This window comes from Perognathus longimembris, chromosome 1, assembly GCF_023159225.1.
Source record: "Perognathus longimembris pacificus isolate PPM17 chromosome 1, ASM2315922v1, whole genome shotgun sequence".
In the NCBI taxonomy this organism is placed as follows: Eukaryota; Metazoa; Chordata; class Mammalia; order Rodentia; family Heteromyidae; genus Perognathus; species Perognathus longimembris.
The window spans coordinates 14,838,400-14,864,390 of NC_063161.1; the positions used below are offsets into that span (position 1 = coordinate 14,838,400).

The window sequence follows — 25,991 nt, forward strand, 5'->3', positions numbered from 1 at the left end:
AAGTATGCACTCTTGCACTGAGTGGCTTCTCCAGCCTGCAATATAAATCTCATAAGTACTATTTAAGTTTATATGAAAAGGTCCTTATTTGAGAAGTTTTTCCAATAGTTATAGAGGCAAAAATAAATACTCCAGAGTATTTATGTACTTAGTTCACATAAGTATATTTTTCCTTACTTCACATAAATATTTTTCCTACTTCCACTGTCTTTTCAATGTCTTTTTCTTGCCTAGAATAAAGTACACATTCATTACTCCTCTGTTTTTCTGTTTTATCATATCAATTGCACATGGAATGGTTACACATAGAAAATTAAAAATAGGGTCAGATGGGAATCTGAATATTTGGATCAACAAAGAGCTTTGTGATAGATATAAAAGGATATTTAGGAGATAGTATACTATATTATAAAATAATACTACAAGAGTATTTTATAAAAATACAAAGAACTTAAATATCTTCATCTGAGAAGAGAACGGTAAGAATCAGTACCTAATGTACCTAGTGGATGAATAACTGATACTTATTGTGTTCCCTGTTACCATCTGGAGTAGTCAGAGAGCACTCCAAGTAACTAGTTGTTGTACCATGTTTGCATAGGTAAGTATTTACATGTCAACTATTTTTGCTCCTGATTTGGTTTTCATTTTAAAAGACTATTTTTTTAAATTAAAAAAAAAATTTTTTTTTGCCAGTTCCGGGGCTTGAATTCACGGGCCTGGGCACTGTCCCTGAGTTCTTCAGCTCAAGGCTAGTGCTCTACCACTTGAGCCACAGCCCCACTTCCGGCTTTTTCTGTGTATGTGGTACTGAGGAGTTGAACCCAGGGCTTCATGCATGCTAGGCAAGCACTCTACCACTAAGCCACATCCCCAGCCCTTTACGTCCATTTTTCTGACAAAAAATTTAACTCAAAAAACTATCAAGGAACTAACTGCCTTAATTTATACAAATACATGCTTTTCTAAATGGCTACAACAAACACATTTTATTAAAGACAAATTTTTTAAAACCCCCACAGGCGTTTTAAATTCCAGTTGGTATTTTAAAGCAAGTATTGGATACTATACTAATCAGCATTCTTGGCTAGTATGAAAAAAACACTTGTATTTATTTGTTTTGTTTTTGTTGCCAGTCCTAGGGCGTGGCCTCAGGGCCTGAGCACTGCCCCTGGCTTCTTTTTGCTCAAGGGTAGCACTCTACCTCTTGAGCCACAGCACCACTTCTGGCTTTTTTTCTATATATGTGGTCCTGAGGAATTGAACCCAGGGTTTCATGTATATGAGGCGAGCACTTTACCACTAGGCCATATTCCCAGCCCTAAAAAATACACTTGTAAGAGCATCACTTGACTCCGTTACAGTATATGTCATACACTTACTTATGCAGTAAGCTTGCATTTTAATTTTTAGCAAGATCTTGCCACTGTCAAGATAGCTAAAGTTCTTTAAGTTCTACATATTTATGCTTTGGTAATGAAACCCCGAAGTGTCTGATAGCTATTCTGTAGAAACAGACTGCTATTTAGAATTGTAGGAATTCTCTTTCTTATCCTCAAGATTGAGTTTGGTTTTGGTCTTGCTTTTTGTTAATTTACAGACTAAATTACTGATAAAACCTGGGATCAAAAATGGAGGTTCATGACACATAGTAAGGGCTTCATTACTGAAATAGACATCATGGGACCTACAGAATTTATGTTTTCTATTTTAAAGTAACCTTATTTTGATAGTATACTAGCCTCCTGCATAGGGGGGTTTCCTTCACTCATAGGTTCCCCTAACTGCTTCTCCTCTTTTCCTTGGCTTATTAGTCAGTCAATATGCTTGTGAACCTGTTCAGGTGCTTGATGACATGAAGTCTTGAAGATACTTAGATGAAGGTGTCTTGAAATTTGCAGGCATAAAGAACTAAAGTATATTATCATATCAAATGAAGAAATGACCTTTGAAAACAAAGGAGAAAATAGATTATAGTCTACCTTTTCTAAAGTTGTAGCTATTTCCCAGTCTCAAACATTTGTAACCTAAAAGTTCTTCACTGAAAAGGTGTGAATGCTCCGCGCACACACACACACAGACACACACACACACACACACACAGTATTTGGACTTCATTACAGTTTTCTGGACTACACAGAACAGAAACTGAAGCTCAAGAATAAAAGGACTTCAATACAAAAAAGTAAGAACCCAGACATTCAGACTCATTCTCTCAACTGCTGTGCAGTGATAACACTATTATAAGTCATTATAATTAACTCAATTCATTTTTTTATTCCTCTGATGTTAGCTATAAGAAAATAAAGGTCAGGAAAAGATACCATAGTTGAAGGGTTGAAGGAGGCATATACAAAATCGGTGGTGTTTGAAATTAAGGAAAGGTCTCTGAAGACTACCCATAGATGAGAGTCAAATGCCTTCCTTTGGGAAATAAAGCCCAGGAGGAAAAAGTAGAGTGTGTGTATGGTGTATGTGTGTGAGTGTGTGTGTGTTTGCTGATAACTTAGGCTTGAACTAGGTTTGTGCTCTGGCTTGGCTTTTTTTTTGGGGGGGGAGCTGTTTTTTTCTTTTTAACTTTTTTTTTTTTTGGTCTTTTCTTTTTTGGTACTGGGGATGGAACCCAGAATGTTGCATTTGCTAAGCAAGCGTTTTACCACTGAGCCTACATCCCAGCCCCTGGCTTGGCTTTTTCTAGAATATTTCCTGAAAACTTTAATTGTTCACCTGAAAGGTAAGTATTCCTATGCCACCATAGGAAGTACAGAGGACATTTGAATGGCCTATAAATGAACATTATCTACTCCAGGAGATTATTAAGTACAACCTAGTGACGCATCTGCAAATGTACTCCAATATATATTTCATGTACAGAATAGATAAGATTTTTTTTGTGTAAGTTGTGGGGCTTGAACACAGGGTCTGACTGCTATTCCTGAACTATTTTGCTCAAAGCTAGTTCTTTACCATCTTGAGACACAATGCCATTTCTGGTTTTCTGGTGGTTAATTGGAGATGAGTTTTACAGACTTTCCTTCTTGGGCTGGCTTTGAACTGTGATCCTCAGATCTCAGCCTCCTGAGTAGCTAAATTACACACACACACACACACACACACACACACACATATTTTGCCAACCGGGGGGGCTTGAACTCAGGGCCTGAGCACTATCCCTGAGCTGCTTTTGCTCAAGGCTAGCACTCTACCACTTGAGCCACAGCACCACTTCTGACTTTTTCTGTTTATGTGGTACTGAGGAATCAAATCCAGGGCTTCATGCAGGCTAAGCAAGCACTCTACTAGTAAACCACATTCCCAGCCTGATAACAGATTTTTTTTTTTTTCTTTTCTTTGGCCAGTCCTGGGCCTTGGACTCAGGGCCTGAGCACTGTCCCTGGCTTCTTCCCGCTCAAGGCTAGCACTCTGCCACCTGAGCCACAGTGCCCCTTCTGGCCGTTTTCCATATATGTGGTGCTGGGGAATCGAACCGAGAGCTTCATGTGTTGGAGGCAAGCACTCTTGCCAGTAGGCCATATTCCCAGCCCCGCTGATAACAGATTTTTAAATACCTAAATTTAATACAGGTAAGACTGTTTGAACTACCAAAAGACTTTCCGCATGGTTCTTTTTAAAACACATATCAACATTACTTTTATATCACTAACAATTTAGTGAAGGTCAGTAAGGTGCAGAGATAGTAAAAAAATGTAGAAAAATTCTTCAAAACCATCATAAGATAGAGTTGAAAACCATTTTTATTATAAAACTTTAATGCTCCACTTAGTTTTGTGATTTGAGTGTTACCATTAACTCTCCCTCAGCTGATACCTGGCGAGTTTCTTGCTATATTCTCTATTGCATCATCATCTTGAGAGAATATCTACTCTCCTTTCTTAAACAGAATACAATCAGTAAGCATTATCCTTTCTAGGCTGGGAAGGTGGCTTAGCGGTAGAGTGCTCGCCTAGCATTATCCTTTTCTTAGTAGCTGAGTGATCATTACTACAAATCTACATCCATCCAAGGCCACAAAGACACATACAGTTGCTTACTCTTAGCATATAATAGTCTCAGGATCTTTCCTCAATGTTAGCTAAAGTATCCACCTTTGCTAGCACCTTCTGTAAGTGTAATCAAGTAAAATCAGAGAGTCATTTGGGCAAAGTGGTTTTGACATCTTTTTTCTGGTTTGGAGGAAAGAAAAACAGAGTTGTTTTGGGGAGAACAGATATGCAGCAACCAAGATCTAGTTGTTGGAAGCCTGACCTTCAGATATGTTGCCATTTCTGCAAACTTCACAGCTTAAATCATTTTAAATATCCAGAAGTATTTACTATATAAACTATATATTAAAGCAATGGATAATCTCACTGAAATGCCCCTTCAAACACAGTGTCATCTAATAGTTAAAAATAAATGAAAAAAAGGCAAAAATGTACTTACCATTGCTATCCATAGAACAATATATTCATCTATAAAATTATTAAAGTACTGGTCTAAAAACAAAAGGCCTGGCCCAACAAAGACAGTATCTTGAAGATACAGTTCACTTTTGGTCATGTGAGCTACCTATAAAAAAAACAAACAATTTCACAATTAAGTATTTAGATGTTTTGGTTCTAATCTTCAGGACACAATTGTTAGTTTGCTAATGAGACACAGAGACCATATCATTTCACATTTGATAAGGGAATACTTATTTACATATCAGATTTATTATTAGATAACTTATTAAAAATGTCTAGTATTTAAATTCTTGATGTTAGAAAGTTGTAATTTATCATTATGATAAATAACAACATAACACTAGCTCAGCTTTACTAAGAGCACAAATATTTATTTATTGTGTTACTGATACCACAGAGGAAAACTGACATAGTATAAAATAGTTTCTAGTTTTAGGTGTGAGGCCTAATATATATATATATATATATATTATATACACACACATATATACACATAGGCACACACACGTGCATACATATCTGTATGTATGTATATTTGGTCATGGGGCTTGAACTCAGGACCTGGGTACTGTTCCTGAACCTCTTTGTGCTCAAGGCTAGCACTCTACAGCTTGAGCCACAGCGCCACTTCTGGCTTTTTCTGAGTAAGCTTATCAGAGAGAAGTTTCACAGATTTTCTTGCCCAGGCTGGCTTTGAACAGCGATCCTCACATCTCAGCCTCCTGAGTAGCTAGGATCACAGGTGGAGTCCCCAGTCCCCAGCCTAAGTATAATGTATCAAAAATTGAAAAAGATTTCTTACCACTAATTTTTGTGCAACTTTAGCAAAGACACACCCAAACATTAGGGTATAAAGACAAGGATGCTTTTCAAACACATTCGTTGCTGATTTTTTATAGATCATTATTGCCAGTATAATAATTAGTCCTATGTGGAGTCCAGGTGATAAGACACTGGTGCCCTAAGGAATAAGCAGAATATTTGTATCAGCATCACATTGTAACACTGTATTTATTAAACAATGTAAGTAGTTTGGAGAGGGGGATGTTGTTATTAAAGGAATTTAATAACCTTAATTAAGCATTCATAACTGAATTCTGTTATAGGTCTTGGCAGCTGGAAGCAATTCCAGGGTGAATGCCCTTTGGGACACAGTCAAAACCCCATCTTGGATACAAGGTCTGTCACCGCCCCTTGGACAGGAGTAACCTAGAAGTTGACATCAATACACTTCAAGATCCATGGGGATTTAAAATTTTTTAAATCTATTAAGATACTTTTGACTGCCATTTTTACAGAACTGTTGATACAGTCAGTATGCAGAGTTCTCACTTTTTCACAGAGAACACATTTTTCTTAAGAGTCCTCTGTACACCAGTGGCTTCTGTGGTGAATTACTGCAGAGGACTAGGGATATGCAGACTCTTCCCGGGTATGCAGAGTCGGCCCTGGAACATGGCAGCTCTCCAGCCATCCAGACTCCTGTGGAGGAGAGGCAGGGGCTCCAGGCCAGGATCACTTCTGTGGTGTAATCCACTGACCACATGACACTTTGCTTTTCTGCGCCCTGGAGGAGCAGGGAGTTTGCAAGGTTACAAATGGCAAGAGCATCTAGTAAGGAATGCCCTTCTGAAAAGTGCCCCATTAGCCTGGAAGGACAAATGGGAGACGGAATAAAGAAAACCTTTTCTCTCTGAATGTTTCATTTTGTGTAAAAGTACTACAAACCTAAAGAAGACTATGATGCAGTGCACGGATAAAAGGTGTATACTAACCTTAGGTGTGCTTTTCAAACTCCCACGAAACCCTGAGTATATACAGGCATGTGATAACCACATGTCTGATTTCAATTTCATATGTGCACACTTTACATCAGAGAGCTAAAGATGGACAAAGAGACTCATCCTACATCAACTTCACTATAGCGAAGGCCATCAATACTTGCACAGTCAACATAACATTTTTTTGCGTGTGTGTGTGTATGTGTGCATGCATGAGTGTGTGAAAATGTTGAGAGAAAGCTTACCTGCTAATTCTATGAAATATCACTGATTTTGAAGAGTTAAATTCTACCTTGGTTCCTTTCTACAGCAACACCTTCCTCACTCCCTTTTGTTTTGCATTCCAACTACAAATGATAAAACTTCACATTCTTATCTATGTGAATCAGGATTCTCTCACTGTTTACCCTAAAAGCAAAATGAAATATCTCTTCAATGATCACAGATGCAAAATTTCTCATTAAATTCTACCAATCAGATGCAATTCACCCTAAGGATGCAAAGCTGGTTCAACATGTAAATCAATAAATGAAATACAACACATAACAGAAAAGGTCAAAAACCACACAATCATCTCAATACATTCAGAAAAAGCTTTTGACAAGATCCATCATCCTTTTATGATAAAAGCTCTGGAGAAGCTGGGAGTACAAGGAACATTCTTCAATATAATAAACCTATGGCCAACAACATCCTTAATAAAGAAAAACTAAAGCCATTCCCTCTAAAATCAGGAATAAGACAAGAATATCCATTTTCTCCAGTCCTCTTCAACATAGTACAGGAATTCCTAGCAAGAGCAAATAAGGCAAGAGAGAGACATAAAGGGGATTCGAATAGACAAGGAAGAAGTAAAAGTATCCATATTTGCAGGTGACATGATCCTTTATTTACTCATTCATTCATTTATGTATTGTCAGTTGTGGGGCTTGAATACAGGGCCTGGGCACTTGTTTCCGAGCTCTTTTTGCTCAAGGCTAGTGCTCTACCACTTTGAGCCACCGTGCCCTTTCCAGTTTTTCTTTTTTTTTTTGAGTAGTTAACCGAAGATAAGAATCTCACAGGGACTTATTGGCCTGAGCTGGCTTGGAACTGCAATCCTCAACCTCCTGAGTAGCGAGGTTTACAGGCATGAGCCACTGGCACCCCTCTATAATCCTATATTTTAAAAGACCTATAGACTCCTTCCTCAAGCTACTAGAGGATGGGGGAGGAGTGGCAGGGTATAAAACCAGTAGCTTTCCTGCATGCCAACGATGAGAAGGCTGAGACTGAAAGCAGGAAAGCAGCTCCATTTGCAATAGTCTCAAAAAAAAAAAAATCTAGGAATTAGCTTAACCAAAGATGTGATGGGCCTCCACAGTGAAAACGTCAACAATTTCAAGAAGGAAACTGAGGCAGCCTTAGGAAGTGGAACACCCACGATGCTCCTGGATTGGCAGAAGATCCTGAATACAGCAATACTGCCCAAAGCAATCTCCAACTCCAATGCAATACACATTAAAATCCCAACATCATTTCCAACAAGGCAGAGAAAACAATCCAAAAATTCACATGGAACCCTAAAAGGCCCCAAATTGTGAAATCAATCCTTAGCAGACAAAGTAAACTTCAAACATTGCTACAGTAATGAAAGCAGCTTCGTATTGATACAAAAACAGGCCTGAGGACCAAGAGGACAGAAGTCCCAGAAATAAACCCACGGACCTACAGCCATCTAATATTCTATAAGGGAACCAAAAAAAAACACAGGCTGGAAGAAAGCCAGCCTCTTTGACAAATGGTGCTGGGAAAATTGGATTTCCACATGCAGAAAATGGAAACTGAACTCTTACCTATCACCTTGCACCAGCATCAATTCAGAATAGATCAAAGGCTTTCATGTAAGACTTGAAACTATTGCAGGAAGGAATGGGAGAAACGTTGGGACTGTGTGGCACAGGAAGAACATTCTGAGTACAGATCCAGAAGCACAGCAAAGCAAAGACTTGATAAATGGGACTGCGTCAAACAAAAAAGTTTCTGCATGCCAATGGACATAGCCAACAAACTAAAAAGATAGCCTACAGAATGGGAGAACATTTTTGCCTTCTACATATTAGACAATGGCCTAATATCCTGAATATATTAAAAAATTAAAACCTCAAAAACCAAACAACCAAGTTAATAAATGGGCTAAAGAGACGTAATAAAAGAAGTAAAAAATGGCCAACAGACACATGCTCAACATCTCTGGCCATATAGGAAATGCAAATTAGCTAGGAATATGGCCTAGTGGCCAGAGTGCTTGCCTCGCAATTTAATGTAATACTGAGGTTCGACTTCAGGCCAGTAACAATTTATGCATTATAGGGACTCCTTTGAAGTTTTCTTGAGGGCCAATCTTAAAGTTATTTAAGAGCATGAAACTTCTTTGAAATTAAAAACAATGAATTTCAGCCAGGCAACGGTGGCTCACGCCTAGCTACTCAGAAGGCTGAGATTTCAGTCCAAAGCCAGCCTGAGCTTTAGGAAAGTCCATGAGACTTTTCTTAGCCACCAAAAAGCCAGAAGTGGAGTGGTAGCTCAAGTGATAGAGCACCAGCCTTGAGCATACAAGTTCAGGGACAGCACCCAGGCCCTGAGTTCAAGCCCTAGGACCAGAAAAAAAAGTTCCATGTTTATTACTTATAATTAAACCTGGCTCCAAGTAACTGTTTCGCAAACATCAAATACACTCTGAAAGTATAGAAATCTTGAGTTACAGAACTAAAGGCCATGTGCTACAGCTTAAAGAAAAGTAATTGTAACAATGTTTTGTTATGAGAGAATGTCCCTGTAGTAATTGCTAATTTGTCTATGTTAGACTACTTTATAGGCAACAACAATAGACTTAAAAAATGTAGGTATCGTGTTCCATTTTTTTTTTTAAGGTGGAAAGTCTGACTCAAAAGCATCGAAAAAGTTTACAAAAACAAATAGTAAGTACGAAAGTACTATAGTATGGGTAAGATAAGAAAGAACACACACACAAGGAGTATTTCAACAAAAGTTAAGGTTAAAATGTTTCTTTAAGATGATTAGAATAGTACCTTTAAGTACTGTACAGTACTTGAAGTACAGTACCTTTACCTTCAGATTGTATCATGTGTGAGATTTGGTCAGCTTTCCTGTCATCCTCTTGAGAACTCCCTAGTCTCTTTGCCCTGATTAGTTCAAGGCACAAAAATGCAAGAAAAAAAGGAAACTGTTCCGTGAGTGGTTAAACAGGATGTCAGAAAAATCTACCTAGAGCCAGGCTGTGGGTAGAAGAGAGATGCTTTGGAGGAGGAAGTACACACTTTCCAAATGCTTCCGCGCTATGTGTACAGAATGAGTTATTTCATTTTCTTTCTCATTATTGTTTTGACATATGTTCACATCTCTTTGTAACTGGTGTTAAGAAAACCGACCACCAATGAATGCTGAACCATGATGAAATGAACGCCTTACTGCTATAGTGGATCCATTCTTGCCAACGCCCCCATGGAGGATAACATGGAAATAATTTGAACAGGAAAATATCACACCACCAATCACTCCGAGCACTGGAAATATCTTCAGTTTGATTTCTACAATGGGAATCTTCAGGGGGTAGAGAAAGAAAGAAACAAATCATTATTGAAAAGGAAGCATTACAATATGGCCCTTACAACATATTATCTTCTTCTTTTTTCCTTTGGCCAGTCCTGGGGCTTGAACTCTGGACCTGAGCACTGTCCTTGAGCTTCTTTTGCTCAAGGCTAGCACTCTACTTGAGACATGGCACCAGTTCTGCCTTTTTCTGTTTATGTGGTACTGAGGAGTTGAACCCAGGGCTTCATGCATGCTAGGCAAGCTCTCTACCAGTAAGCCACATTCCCAGCCTATTAGCTTCTTATAGTTGACCCTTATGTTCTGGACTAGAAGTGGTAACTTTGTTTTGTTTTAGGATTAGTCACTTATAAAATTATGATTAGCAGTTAGTCACATAAGCCTTCATCTGACTGAAGCACTCACTGGAATTAGTAGCCTCTAAAGGGCTACTTCTAAAGGAAAGGCCAGCTTTGTTGTTTCCATCATAAAGTTGACCACTACCATGTGTGTGCATGCAGGAAAATCTGTGCACTCCACATTTAAGCTTAAACCTCTAGCAATATATTTACCTTTTGGTCAATTGCTGTTCAAGACAAGTTCCAAAGGCAGCAAAGGATTTAAGAGAAGAACAGTAACAATGAATTGCCAGAAGCTAGACTATCATGTTTTGAAAGAAGACTCTGAGGAATTGTAACAAAATTTACAGAAGCTACAGGCTAACCACTAAATGTCAAAAATCTACATTAAAAAATGAGCACCTTATTTATGAGAATAAGCCGGTGTGTGTTCTTCACTGCACACACACACACACACACGTACACACAAATAAGTGAAACAATTTTAAGACTCAATTCCAAATTCAATACAACCACACCTGACGTACTGTCCAGAAATGCCTAACTGCTTATGGGTTCTAGCTACCATAAAAGACACAGCACCCCTCCAGTATGTCACACAGACCTTTACACAACGAGGAGTGTCCCGAGGTGTGCCCCTGTACTGTAAAGTATGCCCCAGGTCCTTCTGAGCCTACTCATACAAACAGCACGTGGCAATTCAAACAGTAAGTGCCACAGAGAAATCTTTCACTATCCTGTAAAACACAACTGGTTTCTCCAGTGCAGTTTTGGGATTCGTGGCAACACTGACTAGATATTAATGAGAGTTCCCACACCATCTCCCGTCGCAACAGGCCCCATGGAAGTGGGTCCACATGCGCATGCGATCACTGCGGGAAGCTCAGAGTTTACTGTTAGGTTCAATGTTGGTGTTGTACAGTCTGTGTATCATGATAAATATATAATGATGTATATCTAAGGTTGTATTAGCAGACAAAATTGTTTCACGGTCCTAAAAGTCCTCCAGTTTTCCTCCTTCCCCTCACCTCTATTCCAACTTCTAGCAATCGCCAACCTTTTTACTGGCGTCATACAGGTGGAATCATAGAGTAGGCAGCCAGTTCAGATGGCCTCCGCGCTCTTAATAATAAGCCTTTAAGGCTCCTCCACATCTTGACAGGGCATCTTTCATAAAGATTTTTTTTTATTAGTATACATGAGTTGCAAAAGGCAGGTTCTTGTTACATTTTCATTCATTGTTACAATGTACCCCCATCCATCTCATTCCCACTATATGAATGTTAACACATTTTAGACAAGTGTAAATAGTCACATTTACCGTATAGTCCCACATTGTTACTCCTCCAAATGTAGACAACAGGAAGACGATCACTAAAGCTACCTGAATCTCAGATACATCCACTCTAAGAGGAAGGACAAAAAGCAGGTCAGCTGTTTGGAAACAAAATCCCTAAATAGAGTTCTGCAAAGTTTGAAATTTTTATTAGCATACAAGAAGGGGTTCCATTGTGACATTTCCACACATGTACACACCATGCTCTGATGACCTTATCCTCTCTCTCTCTCCCTTATCCCACTCTCCCTTCTTAAAAAGTTCCGACAGGTCTCACCATTTCCTTCTCATATATGCAAATAAACAACTTCAACCAAATTCATCCTCATTCATCCTCTTATTAGTTCTCTCCTGTTAGTACCTTCCCCCCTCTGTTGGAACTAAGAAAATTTCACGATAATAGAGGGTACGGAAAATTCTTAAAAACTCCTAAATCAATTTCATTTGTAATATTGGGAGAGTTTTTTTTAATAGCTTTCTTTATGAAGGTATTAAGTGACTATAACATTAAATAGTCATACTAAACACTAAATCACTACAACATTCCACAAACATTAAATGTTTCACCACAAACAATTTTTTAAATTTCTCTGAAAAAAAAAAAACCATACAGCAGATATCAGTAGTCCCTCTGGCCTACATTTTCCAGCAGCTGCCCAAACTTTTCTTATTCAATCCATAAACTGGCTGATTACAAATTAGTGTATATTTCTAATTTCCTCCTTTCTTTGCATTTGCTATTTAACTTGCTGTTGTCTGGACTTTGGTTCCATTATTTTACTGACATTGTTTATAAACAAGTGACTTTTAATTTTTCAGATCTAAGGGTTACACTTTAGTAATTACGTCCCATAACTTCTTTGTCATATCTTAAATTTGGATCATTCCCCCTTTGAAATGCTTTGCCATTGCATGTTTTCTCCTGACTTTCTTATTTACTAGAGCTCCTTCCATATCCAGAACTCCACCTGCAATTTTTTATCTACATATTTTTGTATACATTTAAGACTATTGTCCACATGCTAGTGACCTCTAAATCCTATCTTTAATTTACATCATTTTTCTTGAGCTCCAATTTTATTTTAATTTTTGCCAATCCTGGGGCTTGAACTCAAGGCCTAGGCACTGTCTTTGAGCCTTTTTTCATCATTGCTGTTTTGCTCAAGGCTATTGCTCTGCCACGTGAGCCACATTTTTGGGGCTTAACTGGAGATGAGTCTCATCAATTTTCCTGCTAGGGCTGGCTTTGAACCGTGATCCTCAGATCTCAGCCGCCTGAGCAGCTAGGATTACAGGAGTGAGCCACCGGTGCCCAGCTGAGCTTCAGATGTTTATCTGTCTATGCACCTCATATGTCTGCACCACTCAGAAGAAATGGCCACTTAGTATTTAAAGGCTGAGCTCCTGGGACACAGTGGAACCCCTTTGCCCCCTCGGGCTTGGTGCTTATCCACTCAGCCATTTCCCTAAGGCTCTAGTACTTTACTCACACTTCTGACTGGAATGGTCTTCCCTAGCGGTGTGGCAGACTCCTTTTTGCACCTCCAGTTCAAGTCTCTCAGCTGATAAGCAACTAAGTGAAGACTTTACAGTAAGACCAGAAATACAGACTAATTCATTTCAGAAAGATTTCTTAGTGAAGTTCATGCGTCAAAAAAGTACATGAGTTATCACTAAATAATGACAGAATATTGTCTTTTTTATTATTCTACTTTCCCATAGCAACTTTGACAATGTAACTAAAATTGGACTGTGCAGGGCTGCTTCCCTATAGCACCGTATCTTAATCTACAGTGTGTGCGGTTTGTGAGTTTATATAGTGACTATGAATTTTTCCTCGGGGTTTTTTTGTCCTTAGGCTTTTCAGGTATTTAAGAAATCAGCTTAAAGCTCTCTTACATTAACTCAGCATGCAGTTACCTTCCCCTTACCTCAGAATGGCTTCGGTGCTCCTGAAAACCTAAGTCAAGCCATTAAGAGTGGAGGACCTAAAAGCCAAAAGGCTTGAGTTTTAATCCTGGTCCGCCACTACTATGAGCAGCACATTTGTACCGTGGAGGCAGTTAACATCTTACACTCAGGTAAGGCACTTGGTGCCCCAAACCTGCAAGTAAAATGCTCAGTAGGCGGTGGCTCCAATGTCTGCACCATTTAGAATCAAGGTGGAAAGCTGTTTTAAAGGCTCCCCTCGGCTACCCGGCCCCACGGCTTCAGGTTTGCCTCGTTGATCATTAACGCGGAGTTCTTCTCAGGGCTTGTTTCTGCTGTGCAGCAGTGAAACAGAACCAGCGGTGGTGGGAGGCCCAAGCGGAGGATGCGCAGAGGGCAGGGTGAGGGAGCCAGAAACTAACGTGCAGCTTGGGCATGCGCAGGAGCCATGCCCGCCTCACGACCGCCCCCTGTGGGTGACTGTGGGTCAGTGGGGTTCCCCCTTTTGGGTACATGATGATTTGACACAAAAAGGAAAAGGAAAAGAAAAAGGCTTTGGATTCCATATCACGTTATTATATGAGTCAAATACTGCTTGTTAAAATACTGCATATCCTTTTTTTTCCTATAAGACTCAAATCTTTCATGTTTCCTTTTCCTCTCATCTTTTTTTGGGGGCCAGTCCTGGGGCTTGAACTCAGGTCCCTGGCTTCCTTTTGCTCAAGGTTGGCACTCTACCACTTGGGCCACAGCACCACTTCTGGCTTTTTCTGTTTATGTGGCACTGAGGAATTGAACCCATGGCTTCCGGCATGCTAGGCAAGCATTCCACCGCTAAGCTACATTCCCAGCCCTTTTCTCTCATCTTTTGTAAGCCTGGGCTAGGAAGCTAGCCCAGGAGAAAAACAGTGATTGTCAAAGAATATAGCTATCACATGCAGAACACCTAAAAGACTTAAAGTGTACAGCCTTTATAGACAGTCCAAGAAACTAGAAGAATTTCCCCCTTTCATACAGACAAGTGCAAAACAGACTGCAAAAATGAATACATGTATAACTTATAAAATCATACTTACTTTCCAAACCTCAACACTCCTGAAACGTAATTCTGCCAATGAGCGCAATAAAACATAAACATCCCAATAAAAGAGCAAAAAAACAACCAGTCAGGATGAGTTCCTAGGCGGACAGCAATTGAAGCTCCAATTGCCATAAATACTGCAAGAAACAAAATGTAAGAACCATTAAGATATAAAAATAATCAATTACATAATTTCTCTGTGCTGTTCAGAAACACAGAGTTTTAGTAGACCTCATTCTGGCATTAAAACAAGGAACCCTTAACAAAATAATTTTTTGAACATTAAAATACATTATTAAAAATCACTCCCAAATTTCTATGTCTACAAAAACAAAACAACAACAGAAAAAGACCAAGCAAGCAGCTCCCTTCATTTCAGTTTATAAGCTATCAGCGCAAAGGAAAACCACAGGAAGAAGACCTCCTTCCTCAAATTACCTGTGGAGAGAGAGTCACAACCATGGTCAAAAAGTTCCCCTAAGGGAGAACAAGAGTTTGTTCTTCTGGCTTGCTTCCCATCAATAGCATCCAGTGACTGGTAGGTAAAGAGTCCCAGGGCACATAAGAAGTATGCCCAGCATGGTGCCTAAGAAGAAATGGAAACAGCAACGGTTAAGTGATCGTGTGCTAGCTGGCCCCTGAGAATCACCAGTTGACACACTTTCTTGTGTTTACATGTTATATCACAGCAGTGTGCTACAAGGACTATTCAAAACCCTCCTCCCTCAGAGCAGCACTGAGCCATCAGAGGAACTGCTCTAAGTCACCTGGGTCGCAGTTGCAGAGGCTGAGAAGCAGAGCGCAACGCCTGAGCAAGGCTCCGGACTCTCATTTTCATTCCTAGTTCAGGGCGCGTTAGCTCTTTAACTCAAGGCTGCCTCTCTACCATTTGAGCCTTACCTCCAGTTCTGACTTTTTGCTGGTTAATTGGAGATAAAGAGTCTCACACATGTGTCTGCCTGGGCTGGCTTTGAACTGCCATCCTCAGATCTCAGCCTCCTGAGTACTTAGGATAACACACATAAAGCCATAGCTCTCTTAATCTTAGATATGGCACATATGAACTCTCTCAGGACAACTTTGCTTGAAATACAACCAATTTTTGTTTGTTTTTGTTTTTGTCAGTCGTGGGGCTTGAACTAGGGGCCTGGGCGCTACTCCTGAGCTTTGATGCTCAAGGCTAGTGTTCTACCGCCTTGAGCCACAGCACCACTTCCAGTTTTCTGGTGATCAATTCTCCAAGAGTCTCGTGGCCTTTCCTGCCTGAGCTGGTTTTGAACTATGATCCTCAGGTCTCAGCCTCTTGAGTAGCTAGGATTATAGGCATGAACTACCAGCACCTGGCCTTGAAATATGACTGATTTTAAAGACAAACTCCAGACCTACATGTCCATTCATGACAGAGTACCCGAATCTGAAATTACTCTCCCACCTCACATAACCAGAAGAGGATTAGCACCCACAGTTCTAAGACTTGGCCAGCAGCCTGTGATCCAGAGAGAAGGGATTGGCTCTAGGAGTCCATGATGGCCCCAGCCTACTGTCATTTCTGGGTCATGGTGTGGGAGGAGACCCAAACCCAGCTGGGTGGAGCTGGCTGTGTGGAGGGGAAAGGTACCAGAGTTAAGGAAGGTCAAGGTCAACTCTTCAAAAGTATAGGGTATGTGGAGGGATACAGATGGGTCCCTCTGAAGCTTTGTCTGAATGAGTCAAACTTATGCTAACACCAAGGCCAGGAAACAGAGGGGAAGGTCAAATTGGTTTGCGCATGCGTGGGAAGAGTTCATGCTCCCACTAGGCAAAGCAGAAAAGCTTGGTACTATCCAGGGCATTGGGCAGAGATCTCAGAAGTACACTACTTTAGCAGTGATCCAAACTTAGCTCCATCGGCTTTTACAGATACCCTTAACAAAAGCCAGTCTTCAAAGGAGCCAATGAATTCCCCCATGACTTAGCCAGCCCCAGCATAAAGTAGATGTGAGATCAAAACCTAGAACTGCCCCCTCCCCAGTCAAAAATGATCAGTTATCTAGACAAGCAGGAAAATATAACTTGCAAGGACAAAACTAACCAAAACAATCAGATCCAGGAATGTGAGAAATAACAGACAGAGCAGACAAGACCAGTAACAATTTTAAATATGCATCTCATGGAAAACATGGAAATTACAGAAAAATTGAGGAGAGGAAGTCAATGGAAATCTCTACAAAATCAAACCACTGCCCCAGGGGACCTACTCCCTCTACCTGGGCCCCCTGGCATCCTCCATCTAGCTAGGAATTCATCAGTGAACTCATGATTCAATCGCCTCTCAAAGGCCCTTCAGATGATAATTCACCAATCCCTGGAGATCTTTTTGGATTCAAAGCATACTATCTGATCAGCCCAGAATTGTGCCTCTTGGAGAGAAGGATGGTACCACTGTTAAAGAACTAGGATTTGAACGTTATTAGAGCTGTGTTTGAGTCCCTGGCTCGGTCATCTACTAATCCTGGGACCTTGAGCAAGGCATCGAATCTCTTTAAGCCTTAGCCTATAATTGCACCTGATAAAAAGCTTACATTTTCTTATACAAAGCCAGTATATACTGCATTCTCATTAGATTATTTTGTAAAGTTTTAATGCAAATATACTTTTTTCCGTATTTTGTTAGTTAGGGTCACACTGTGTAGCCCAGGCTGACCTCCAACTTGTGGTCCTCCTGCTAAGATTGTGAGTGTGCAATTTATATACTTTTAAAATATCAATTTTTATATGGTTTATGTAAAAATTCTACAAATACCCAACCAACCTGATTACCCCAATTCTTCAATCTTCCTAAGTAAGTAGAACTTTGCTTTGAATAAAAGCCTTGTAAAAGTTTCAACATTTGGTTAATATTTGAGGCTCAGTACTAATGAAAGCACTATGAATTGCTTAAAAGTACACAAGTCTCTTTTATTTAAAAGAAAGGTAGGGTCTGGGAATATGGCCTGGTAGTCGAGTGCTTGCCTTGCATACATGAAGCCCCGGATTCAATTCCTCAGCACCACATATATAGAAAAACCAGAAGTGGCGCTGTGGCTCAAGTGGTAGAGTGCTAGCCTTGAGCATAAAGAAGCTCAGGGACAGTGCTCAGGCCCTGAGTTCAAGCCTCAGGACTGGCCAAAAAAACAACAACAACAAAGGTAATATAAATTAGAAATAACAAGAACAGAAGGAACTTGAGTTGTGAACATACATGGTAAAATATCACATTTACTGCTTTAACACACTTTCAAAGGCTTCACTGGAAACTATAAAAGGCAGGCCAAAAGCAGAGCTGAGAGTACAAAAATGAAAAACAAACCAAAACATAACTCACCTAGAATTTTTGAAAGAATGCTAAACTGAGCAGAGAGGACAATTCTGTTAACTAGTGAGGTTGGTTTTTTTTCTATGAAAAAAATTACATTTCTTTGAGAAAAGCAAAGTTAAATTCCCAATTATTTCTACACTAGAAGTTGTGATTCTGAAAATGTCTGATTGCAAGAACCATTGTATATATTAAAGGCCTTAGGGACGCTGTTAACAGAAGGCTTGGAAAGTGTACAAATGGCCAGGTTGCTGTCATCCCTGGACTCACATAAAGTGCGTGTGGTAAGCTGACTTTTTTACTGGGAGCCTGGGGCAGGCAGGCAGGGCACTTCCTTGTTTGCAGAGTTGGGTTCCCGCCCACCCACTGCGGGGCCAGGCTCAGGAGCAGGTTGGGAAGAGTAGGACGTGAAGAAGATCATGCGGTCAAGCCAAACAGGACCCAGAGGCTTACCAGTTAACATTCTGGAGCTATGGCCTCAACTCAGTGTAGGGCCAGCACTGGGATGATCACACCTTCGTTTTTTTGTTTGTTTGTTTGTTTGTTTTTAAGAGAGAGAGAGAGAGAGAGAGAGAGAGAGAGAGAGAGAGAGAGAGAGAGAGAGAGAGAGAGAGAGAGAGAGAGAGAGAGAGAACGGGTCTGTGTGCTGGGCAAAGGAAATCAGAGGTCCGTGGTGAACGCAGTGAAACCAGCACTTCAGGACCAGAGGGCTGCCTCTTGATGTGACAAGTCCTACTTTGCAGGCTGCCTTCCTTCCTATTTATCCTGTGAATAGTTCTGGGCTTTCTTCCTCCTTCAGTATTTTCTAGAAGAGTTCTTGCTGGAACTGGGCTAAAGGGAGCAGGAGAGTGAGGACTGTGACCCAAATCTACCATCAACAAGGATTGCATTAGGTGCTCTGACCATCCATTCTGTTCTTTAACTTCATGTTTAAAACCCAAGTTTCTGGATCCTTCTGCCCCTGGTTAGTGTTCCAGGAATACATTACGTTTTATCAACACTTGACCCAGGATACTAAAGGAGAAACAGCTTATGTTTTACAACTAAAGTTTCATGCAGCAACAGGAATTAAAGCCTCATCCCACATGGTCTGAATGGTTTCTCCAGAGGTAGCTTGAGGCACCGCAGTCAGAATTTCCAGAGCAAGGGCCTCCCTAAATGTTGAAGCCTGAGGTGACACCATCCTCAATCTCTCTCCTGCTTCTAGGACTTCCATCTCCAAGTCAGCAGGCTATATTTTATTTATTTTTAAATAATTTTATTATTACTACTAAAGTGTTCTAAAGAGGGGTAAATAAGTCAGGCACTGAATATAGTTTTTGTTATTATTGTTGTTGTTGTTTGGACAATCTTACACCTTCCCCCAAATGTTACCCTTGCCCAAAAATTACAGTTTGTTTTCCACATAGTGTATACTGATTAGCATGCTTGCCTATGTTCACTCTTCTCTCCCTTTCTATGTACAAACACCTCCCACTTTATCCTCCTGAAAAAAATCCCAATAGCAAAAAAACAAACACCACCATCACTACCACCACACACACACACAAAAAAATCCGTGTTTCCATTTCCTGGAATTTGTTTTGATAAGTGGTATTTTAAATGTTCAAAAATGTTACACCTTTGGGTTTCTCCTTTCGTCTGTTTGTGTGTAAGCCTGGAGTCTTCTATAGGTTGTCATGTCCAGAGAACACACGTGCCATTTGTTTCTGTGAGCCTGGCTTAGTTCACTTAACATAATTTGTTCTAGGCCCATCTATTTCTCTGCAAATACATAACCTTATGCTTTCTACGGGTGAGTAAAATTCCATTGGGTATACATTTATTGACCTACTCATCTGTTGTAGGGCATCGCATTTCCATAATGCGGCTATTATAATGCGTGCAGCGGTGAACATGGATGTACAAGTGTCTTTACTATATCTTAGCTTGTAATGGTCTGGGTAAATGCCCAAGAGTGGTATGGCTGGATCATAGGGAAGTTCTATGTATCTTTCTTCTTCTTCTTCTTCTTCTTTTTTTTTTTTTTTTTTTTGTCAGTCCTGGGGCTTGAACTAAGGGCCTGGGCACTGTCCCTGGCTTCTTTTTGCCCAAGGCTAGCACTCTACCTCTTGAGCCACAGCCCCACTTCCCAGTTTTTCTGTATATGTGGTGCTGAGGAATCAAACCCAGGGCTTCATGCATGCTAGGCAAGCACTCTACTGTGAAGCCACATTCCTAGCCCCTATGTTTCATTTTTTGAGGAAACTCCAAACAGCCATCCAGAGTGGTTGTACTAGTTTATATCCTGACCAACAGAGCATTAGGGTTCTCTTTTCCACCTATCCCTGCCAGCAGTAGCTGTTGGTGGAAGTCTTGATGTTGGTCAACCTGATTTGTATAACACCCCCTTTCAAGACTTCCACTTTAATAAAGGGGAAGAGACAACTTGCTTCCTGTTTTCTCCCAATACCTGCTTACTTGCCTTAAATATAGCCAGGCTAAACAATAAGTATTTAATCTAAGAACAGTAAAACCTAGTAACAATTGAAATAAAATCTCTCAACATTACATGTGTCATCATTCATTCACACAGTCAATAATTTAGCAAATACCAAGTATTCAAGAACTTGGTAGCACTTGTTTGATGCAAGGTATTATACTAAGTATGAGTATTATACAAATGAACAATCACTGTCTGAACTTGAAATCTAGTAGGCTGTCCTGCCAAGAAAGAACACCCCTATATATGCTGTAATCCAACTGTATAATGCATGGGGGGAAGAGGGAGAAAAATGAGGAGGGAGGAAACAAGTTTGATAAGAAGTGTACTCACTGCCTTACATATGAAACTGTAGCCCCTCTGTACATCACTTTGACAATAAATAAATAAAGACACCTATAACTAATATAAAAAGAAGAATTACACTGGGTGCCAGTGGCTCAAGCCTGTAATCCTAACTACTCAGGAGGCTGAGACTTGAGGGTCACAGTTCAAAGATGGCCTGGGCAGGAAAGTCCAAGAGACTTTTATCCCCAATAAACTACTCAAGAGAAAGCCAGATGTGAGGCTGTGGCTCAAGTGGTAGAGTGCTAGCTTTGAGGAAAAAAGAAAGAAAAAGGCTCAGGGACAGCACTCAGACCTTGAGTTCAAGCCCCAGAACTGGCGCACACACACACACACACACACAAAGTAGGGAGAGGGGCCTATTAATACTACCTCATTTATAAGGTTGCTGAGATGATTCAATGAAATAATAGAAAAAAAAAGCAGCTGAAAATAATACCTGGTAATAGTAAACATCCAGTAAATGAAAGTTGTTATTGTTATTATAACAACCAACAAATCAACAAGTGGTTGATTTAATGGGAGAAAGAAGACACATTAGGTGGTGAACTAGTAGTTAGATTTAGGCACTGAAAAGCAAGCTGGGTGCTGGTGGTTCACCTACCTATCCAAGAGTCTGAGATCTGAGGATTATGGTTTGAAGCCAGTTGGGAGAGACGTATCCAATAGACTTATTCCCAAGAAAGCAACAAAAAGCCAGAAATGGAGGTATGGCTTAAGTGGTAGAATGTTCATCTTGAATAAAAAAAAGTCATCAAGAATGCAAGGCCCTGAGTTCAAGCCTCATTGCCAGAACAGAAAGAAAGAAGGAAGGGAGGGAGGGAGAGAGGGAAGAAGGGGGGAGAGGGAGGGAGGGATGGAGAAAGAAAAAGAAAGAGAAAAGAAAGACAGGAAGGAAGGTAGGTAACTAAATAAATGAAGCAGGTGAAAAGAGAAAGGAAAAAAGAGAGGAAGAAGTAGAGAAATCCTTGTGATAGCCAAGTATTTCACTCTGGCTAGAGTGAAGCTTCTAGGAACAAAAATGATGGCTTTACAAACATTTCAAACTTAATGGAAACCACTTTTATTAGCTTCCCTTTATCCCCAGCTATGTCCTAGAAACTAACACTGTCAAGTGTGGAAATGTACTATGAACTCTTAAGTTACCGGCCAGTTTAAAGTCACTTAATCTCTCTGAGCTTCAGTTTTCTTTTAGGAGAAAATATATTACTTCTAGTCTGGGCACATTGGCTCTCCTAACCCCAGCTACGTGGGAAGTGGCGATAAGGAGGAATGCATCATAGGCCAGACAAGGCCAAGAGGGAGTGAAACCTCTATCTCCTCCAATAAGTCAGTCGTGTGGTACCTGTGACGTGGGTAGAAGGAATGTGGTCTGAGGCCAGCCCTAGCAAAAATACAAGATCAGCTCTGAAAAGCCAAAAGAAAGGGGGGTGCTGGGGTATGGCTCAAGCAGAGGAGTAGCTACTATTATCAGGTCCTGAGTTCAAACTATTGTACCTTCAAAAATGATAGTACCACCAAAAACAAAGAAAAAGGAAAGAAGGAAGGGAGAGAGCATGAGAAGGAAGAGAGGAAGGGGAAGAGAGGGAAGAGGGGAGGGAGGAGGAAGGAGAGGGAGGGAGGGAGGGGAGAAAGGAAATGAAGAGGGAGAAAGGGGAGGAGGAAGGGAAGGGAGGAAGGAGGAAAGAAGGAAGAGGGAAGAAGAAAGGAAGGAAGGGAGATAGGAGGGGGAGAGAAGAAGAAAGGGAGGGAGGGAGGGAGGAGGGGAGGGAAATATGACTGTTTCTTCAGGAATACACCAAAGGTAGGAAGGTCATTCGCTGGGGCCGGGTTGATATGGGAAATACAGCCAGATACAAGAGTAGACGTGCAAGTCCTTTCAATCACTGCGGTATATAAAAACTCAAGTGTTCTTCCTGCACACCGCAAAGAGAAAAGAACAACTGCAAATGAGAAGATGGCAACCGATAAAAAGAACACGAGCTTTTAATTTGGAGCCACTTGGATTGGCATGTCTACTTGGTTTTGTTATTTACTAGTTCTGTTACCTTAAGGCAAAAGAGCCAGAAACTGCTATGATCTTTTATGTCCTTGCTGGCCTTTTAGCAAACAAGCAGTATACTTTAATATGTTGATGAAGAGTTTTAACTCACTAAGCAAATTCTGCATTTATCTGCCTATGTCATTTGGAACTCACAGGCTCCTTGTAAAATTGGCTGGCAGGCATTATTTTCTATTTTCGACATGAGAAAACAGATCCAGTAGGTGTGCTGTGACATACAGAGGACAAACCAAGTCCCCTACTTCCAACTCAGCCACCTTTTCATTCTGACACCCTCTCAAATTCTGGAAACAGGTAGCAGAACCCCCCAAAACCACAACAGCATACTTTTTCTTCTTACAAACAATGTGGAAGTAAATAACAATGCAATATCTGCTAAGAAAGATATAATAAACATGTCTTCCATTGATCAAGAAGCATTGTACTCACAACCTGAGTTACAGAACTGTAACCAGCCTTTGTACAAAAATGATGATGATGATGATGATGATGAAACATGTCATTGATGAGCAAGATATTTAAAAACAGTTAAGCCAGAGGCCAGTGGCTCACATCTGTAATCCTAGCTACTCAAGAGGCTGAAATCTGAGGATAGTGGTTCAAAGCCAGCCCAGGCAGGAAAGTCCATGAAACCCTTATCTCCAATTAATCGCCAGAAAACTGGAAGTGGATCTCAAGCCTTGAGCACAGAAGCTCAGGGACAGTGCCCAGGCCCTGAGTTCAAGCCCCGCAACTAACAAAACACAACAACAACAAAAAAGTTAAAAAGCCATTGCATGAATGTAGAGCATGAAGTATTCCCACTGTATTCCTGGAATCCAGCCTTCATCTTTTTTAGTCTTCTGCAAGACTTGTACTCAAATATGGTGATAGAGACACTTCACTACATGGAGGGCACAGTAAAGAAAGCAATGTATGGGATATGCCAAGTAGTGTGTATCTCACCTCCTCTCGATCTACAGGGCATCTCCTCCAATACTCAGTACCCGTGAATGCTTCTGATTAACCATTGTCCAAAGTCCATATTACATTATTTCTCACCTCACTTTGAACACAGGTCAAATACAATTATTACTAATAAATCAGTTAGCTTTTATGATCCTTGGGTGTCAATGATAAGGATTATTGATTTAGATTGTTCTTTGTGTGTGTGTGCCAGTACTGGGGCTTGAGCTCAGGGCCTGGGTGCTAGCTTTCTGCTTAAGGCTGGCACTGAACCACTTGAGCCACAGCGCCACTTCTGGCTTTTTGGTGGTGAACTGGAGATAAGACTCTGATGGGCCAGACACTGGTGGTTCACACCTGTAATCCCAGAGGCTGAGATCTGAGAATCGTCATTCAAAGCCAGTCAGGGCAGGAAATTCCGGGGACCCTTATCCCCAATAAACCACAAGAAAAACAAAACAACCAGAAGTGTCACTGCAGTTCAAAGTGATAGAGCGCTAGCCTTGGGCAAAAGAGCTCAGGGACAGCACCCATGCCCGACCCTCCCTCCCCTTCCCGCCAATAAAGAATCTCATAGATTTTCCTGGCTGGGTTTGAACTGCAATCCTCAGAGATCTCAGCCTCTTGAGTAGCTAGGGTTATAGGCACCAGCTACTACGAGGCTTGTTTTCTGTGGTTGGGATTGTATGTGTGTGTGAAAAAGTTATGAAGCAAAGAAGTGACCTCCTTTTCAAAGTTACTTATCTTTGATCAATGCTATCAGTAATTTTGAAATCACTACCCGAACCTTTGAGAAACAGAGGATTATAAAAGCATCTTGGGTTTAGCCAACCCAGCCAGAAGTCTTCGAGCCAGGCAGGATGGAGATGTGGAGATGTGTGTGTGTGTGTGTGCACACGTGCGTGCTTGGGTGGGGTGTTCAGTCTCCAGTGTGCAAATACCGGGCTGGCTGGTCCATCCCACAGGGTCACCCCACAAACGTACACACGGGGCGGGAGCCCGAACAGACAAGCCTTCCCCGCTGCCTGTGTCCCCCAGGACGCTGTGGGCGGACGAGGGACCAGGGCAGTGACCTTGACAGCCCCTCCGCGGCCTGGGGGAGGCTCGGGGCGGTCCAAGGACTGGAGGAGAGGCCCGGACGGCCTCCGGGCAGCCTGGGAGGGGAGGCTCGGCATGGCCCCGACTCGGCTGGGCCCCCCCCCACCCCACCCCCCAGAGGAGGCTCAGCCGCACGAGGGTTTCCCGCCCCGCCCCCTCCTCATCCCAGCTCCCCTAGCGACCCGGTGCCAGGCCGGGAGCCGGGGTGGTCAGGGGCGCCCGGGGCGGGCCGTACCTCCTCGGTGACTGTGGGGCAGTAGGAGACGAGTAGCAGCGTGGTGACCATGTTGACGGCGAAGCCGATGAGGGTGATGGTGTTGGGCGCCATCCAGAGCGGGATCCACTGGAGCAGCCAGGTCCAGTAGAGCTGCAGCGGCTGCTCCAGCAGCGAGGTGCCCGCCGAGCAGTAGCGGTGCTCCTCCAGCCGCCGCAGCTGCGCGGCGCTCAGCGGCTCGCCCAGCGCCCTCTGCCAGCGCGGCTCCCGCCGGCCCGAAGTCCCCGCGCCCGCCGCCATGGCCGCCTGCGGGCCGACCCGCGCCCGGGGGGGGGCGGGGAGAGCTGGAAGGAGGCGCGCGCGCCGCGGGCCTGCGACGACCGGCTGGTGACTCTCGCCGGTCGGGGGCCCCGTGGCTGCGCCGAGGTCGAACTCCCGCCGGGCCCGCCCCGAGTCCCCGCCCGGGTCCGCCCCCCGGCCCCGCCCCCGGCCCCCGCCCCCAAAGCTGTGGGGCTGCCGGCGAGGCCTCCTGGGGGCGGGGCCTCGGAGATCGGGGGGTGGAGCGATGAACGCTCTGGCCACGCCCCCAAAGGACGCTGATTGGACAGATCTGCTGGAACTTGTGGGCGGGTCGGCCTGCGGGCCGAGGCCTCCGGCCCCAGCTCCTCGCTTCCTACCCCCCCGGAAAGGCTCTCGCTTTCTCTGGATGGATGGATGGTTCCCCCCCCTGCCTCGTGGTGGTGGGCACAATTTTGCACCAGCGTGCCTACGCACCCCGGCAGGACCATGCTACTGCAGAGCCTGGGGTGTTGGGAGTGAGGACAAGGTTTTGCAGATCTTTGGACACCAGCTTGATGAGCCCCATCGGTCCTGCTTGGTAAAAACACAAGAGCATGTTTTAGCGAACAGAGCAACGCGATCCCTCTATATACCAGCTCTGGCTAAGCCTCTCTGAAAACCAGAGTGAG

General features: G+C 42.2%; 1 protein-coding gene and 1 long non-coding RNA gene across 4 annotated transcripts in view; one reads left to right on the forward strand and one right to left on the reverse strand.

The window, feature by feature from the left end:
- The window catches only part of LOC125359550, an 18,013-nt gene extending 476 nt beyond the window's left edge, over positions 1 to 17,537 (forward strand). Inside the window, exons 2-3 of the long non-coding RNA XR_007212576.1 lie at positions 10,139 to 10,147; positions 17,076 to 17,537. This is a non-coding gene — a long non-coding RNA (uncharacterized LOC125359550). The remainder of the gene's footprint in view (positions 1 to 10,138; positions 10,148 to 17,075) is intronic.
- The window catches only part of Chpt1 (choline phosphotransferase 1), a 26,622-nt gene extending 1,210 nt beyond the window's left edge, over positions 1 to 25,412 (reverse strand). The window contains exons 1-9 of one of the 3 annotated variants that reach the window (XM_048357305.1): positions 25,045 to 25,412; positions 14,982 to 15,129; positions 14,539 to 14,680; positions 11,519 to 11,603; positions 9,719 to 9,850; positions 5,269 to 5,427; positions 4,444 to 4,569; positions 1,836 to 1,946; positions 178 to 230 (exon numbers count right to left, since the gene is read on the reverse strand). In XM_048357305.1, coding sequence (XP_048213262.1) covers positions 213 to 230; positions 1,836 to 1,946; positions 4,444 to 4,569; positions 5,269 to 5,427; positions 9,719 to 9,850; positions 11,519 to 11,603; positions 14,539 to 14,680; positions 14,982 to 15,129; positions 25,045 to 25,323 — 1,200 coding nt within the window. In that variant the 5' untranslated portion in view covers positions 25,324 to 25,412 and the 3' untranslated portion in view covers positions 178 to 212. Of the gene's footprint in view, positions 1 to 177; positions 231 to 1,742; positions 1,947 to 4,443; positions 4,570 to 5,268; positions 5,428 to 9,718; positions 9,851 to 11,518; positions 11,604 to 14,538; positions 14,681 to 14,981; positions 15,130 to 25,044 lie in introns of all 3 variants that reach the window. The other 2 variants (XR_007212569.1, XM_048357295.1) reach the window with 2 other exon arrangements.
- Positions 25,413 to 25,991: the final 579 nt, after the last annotated feature.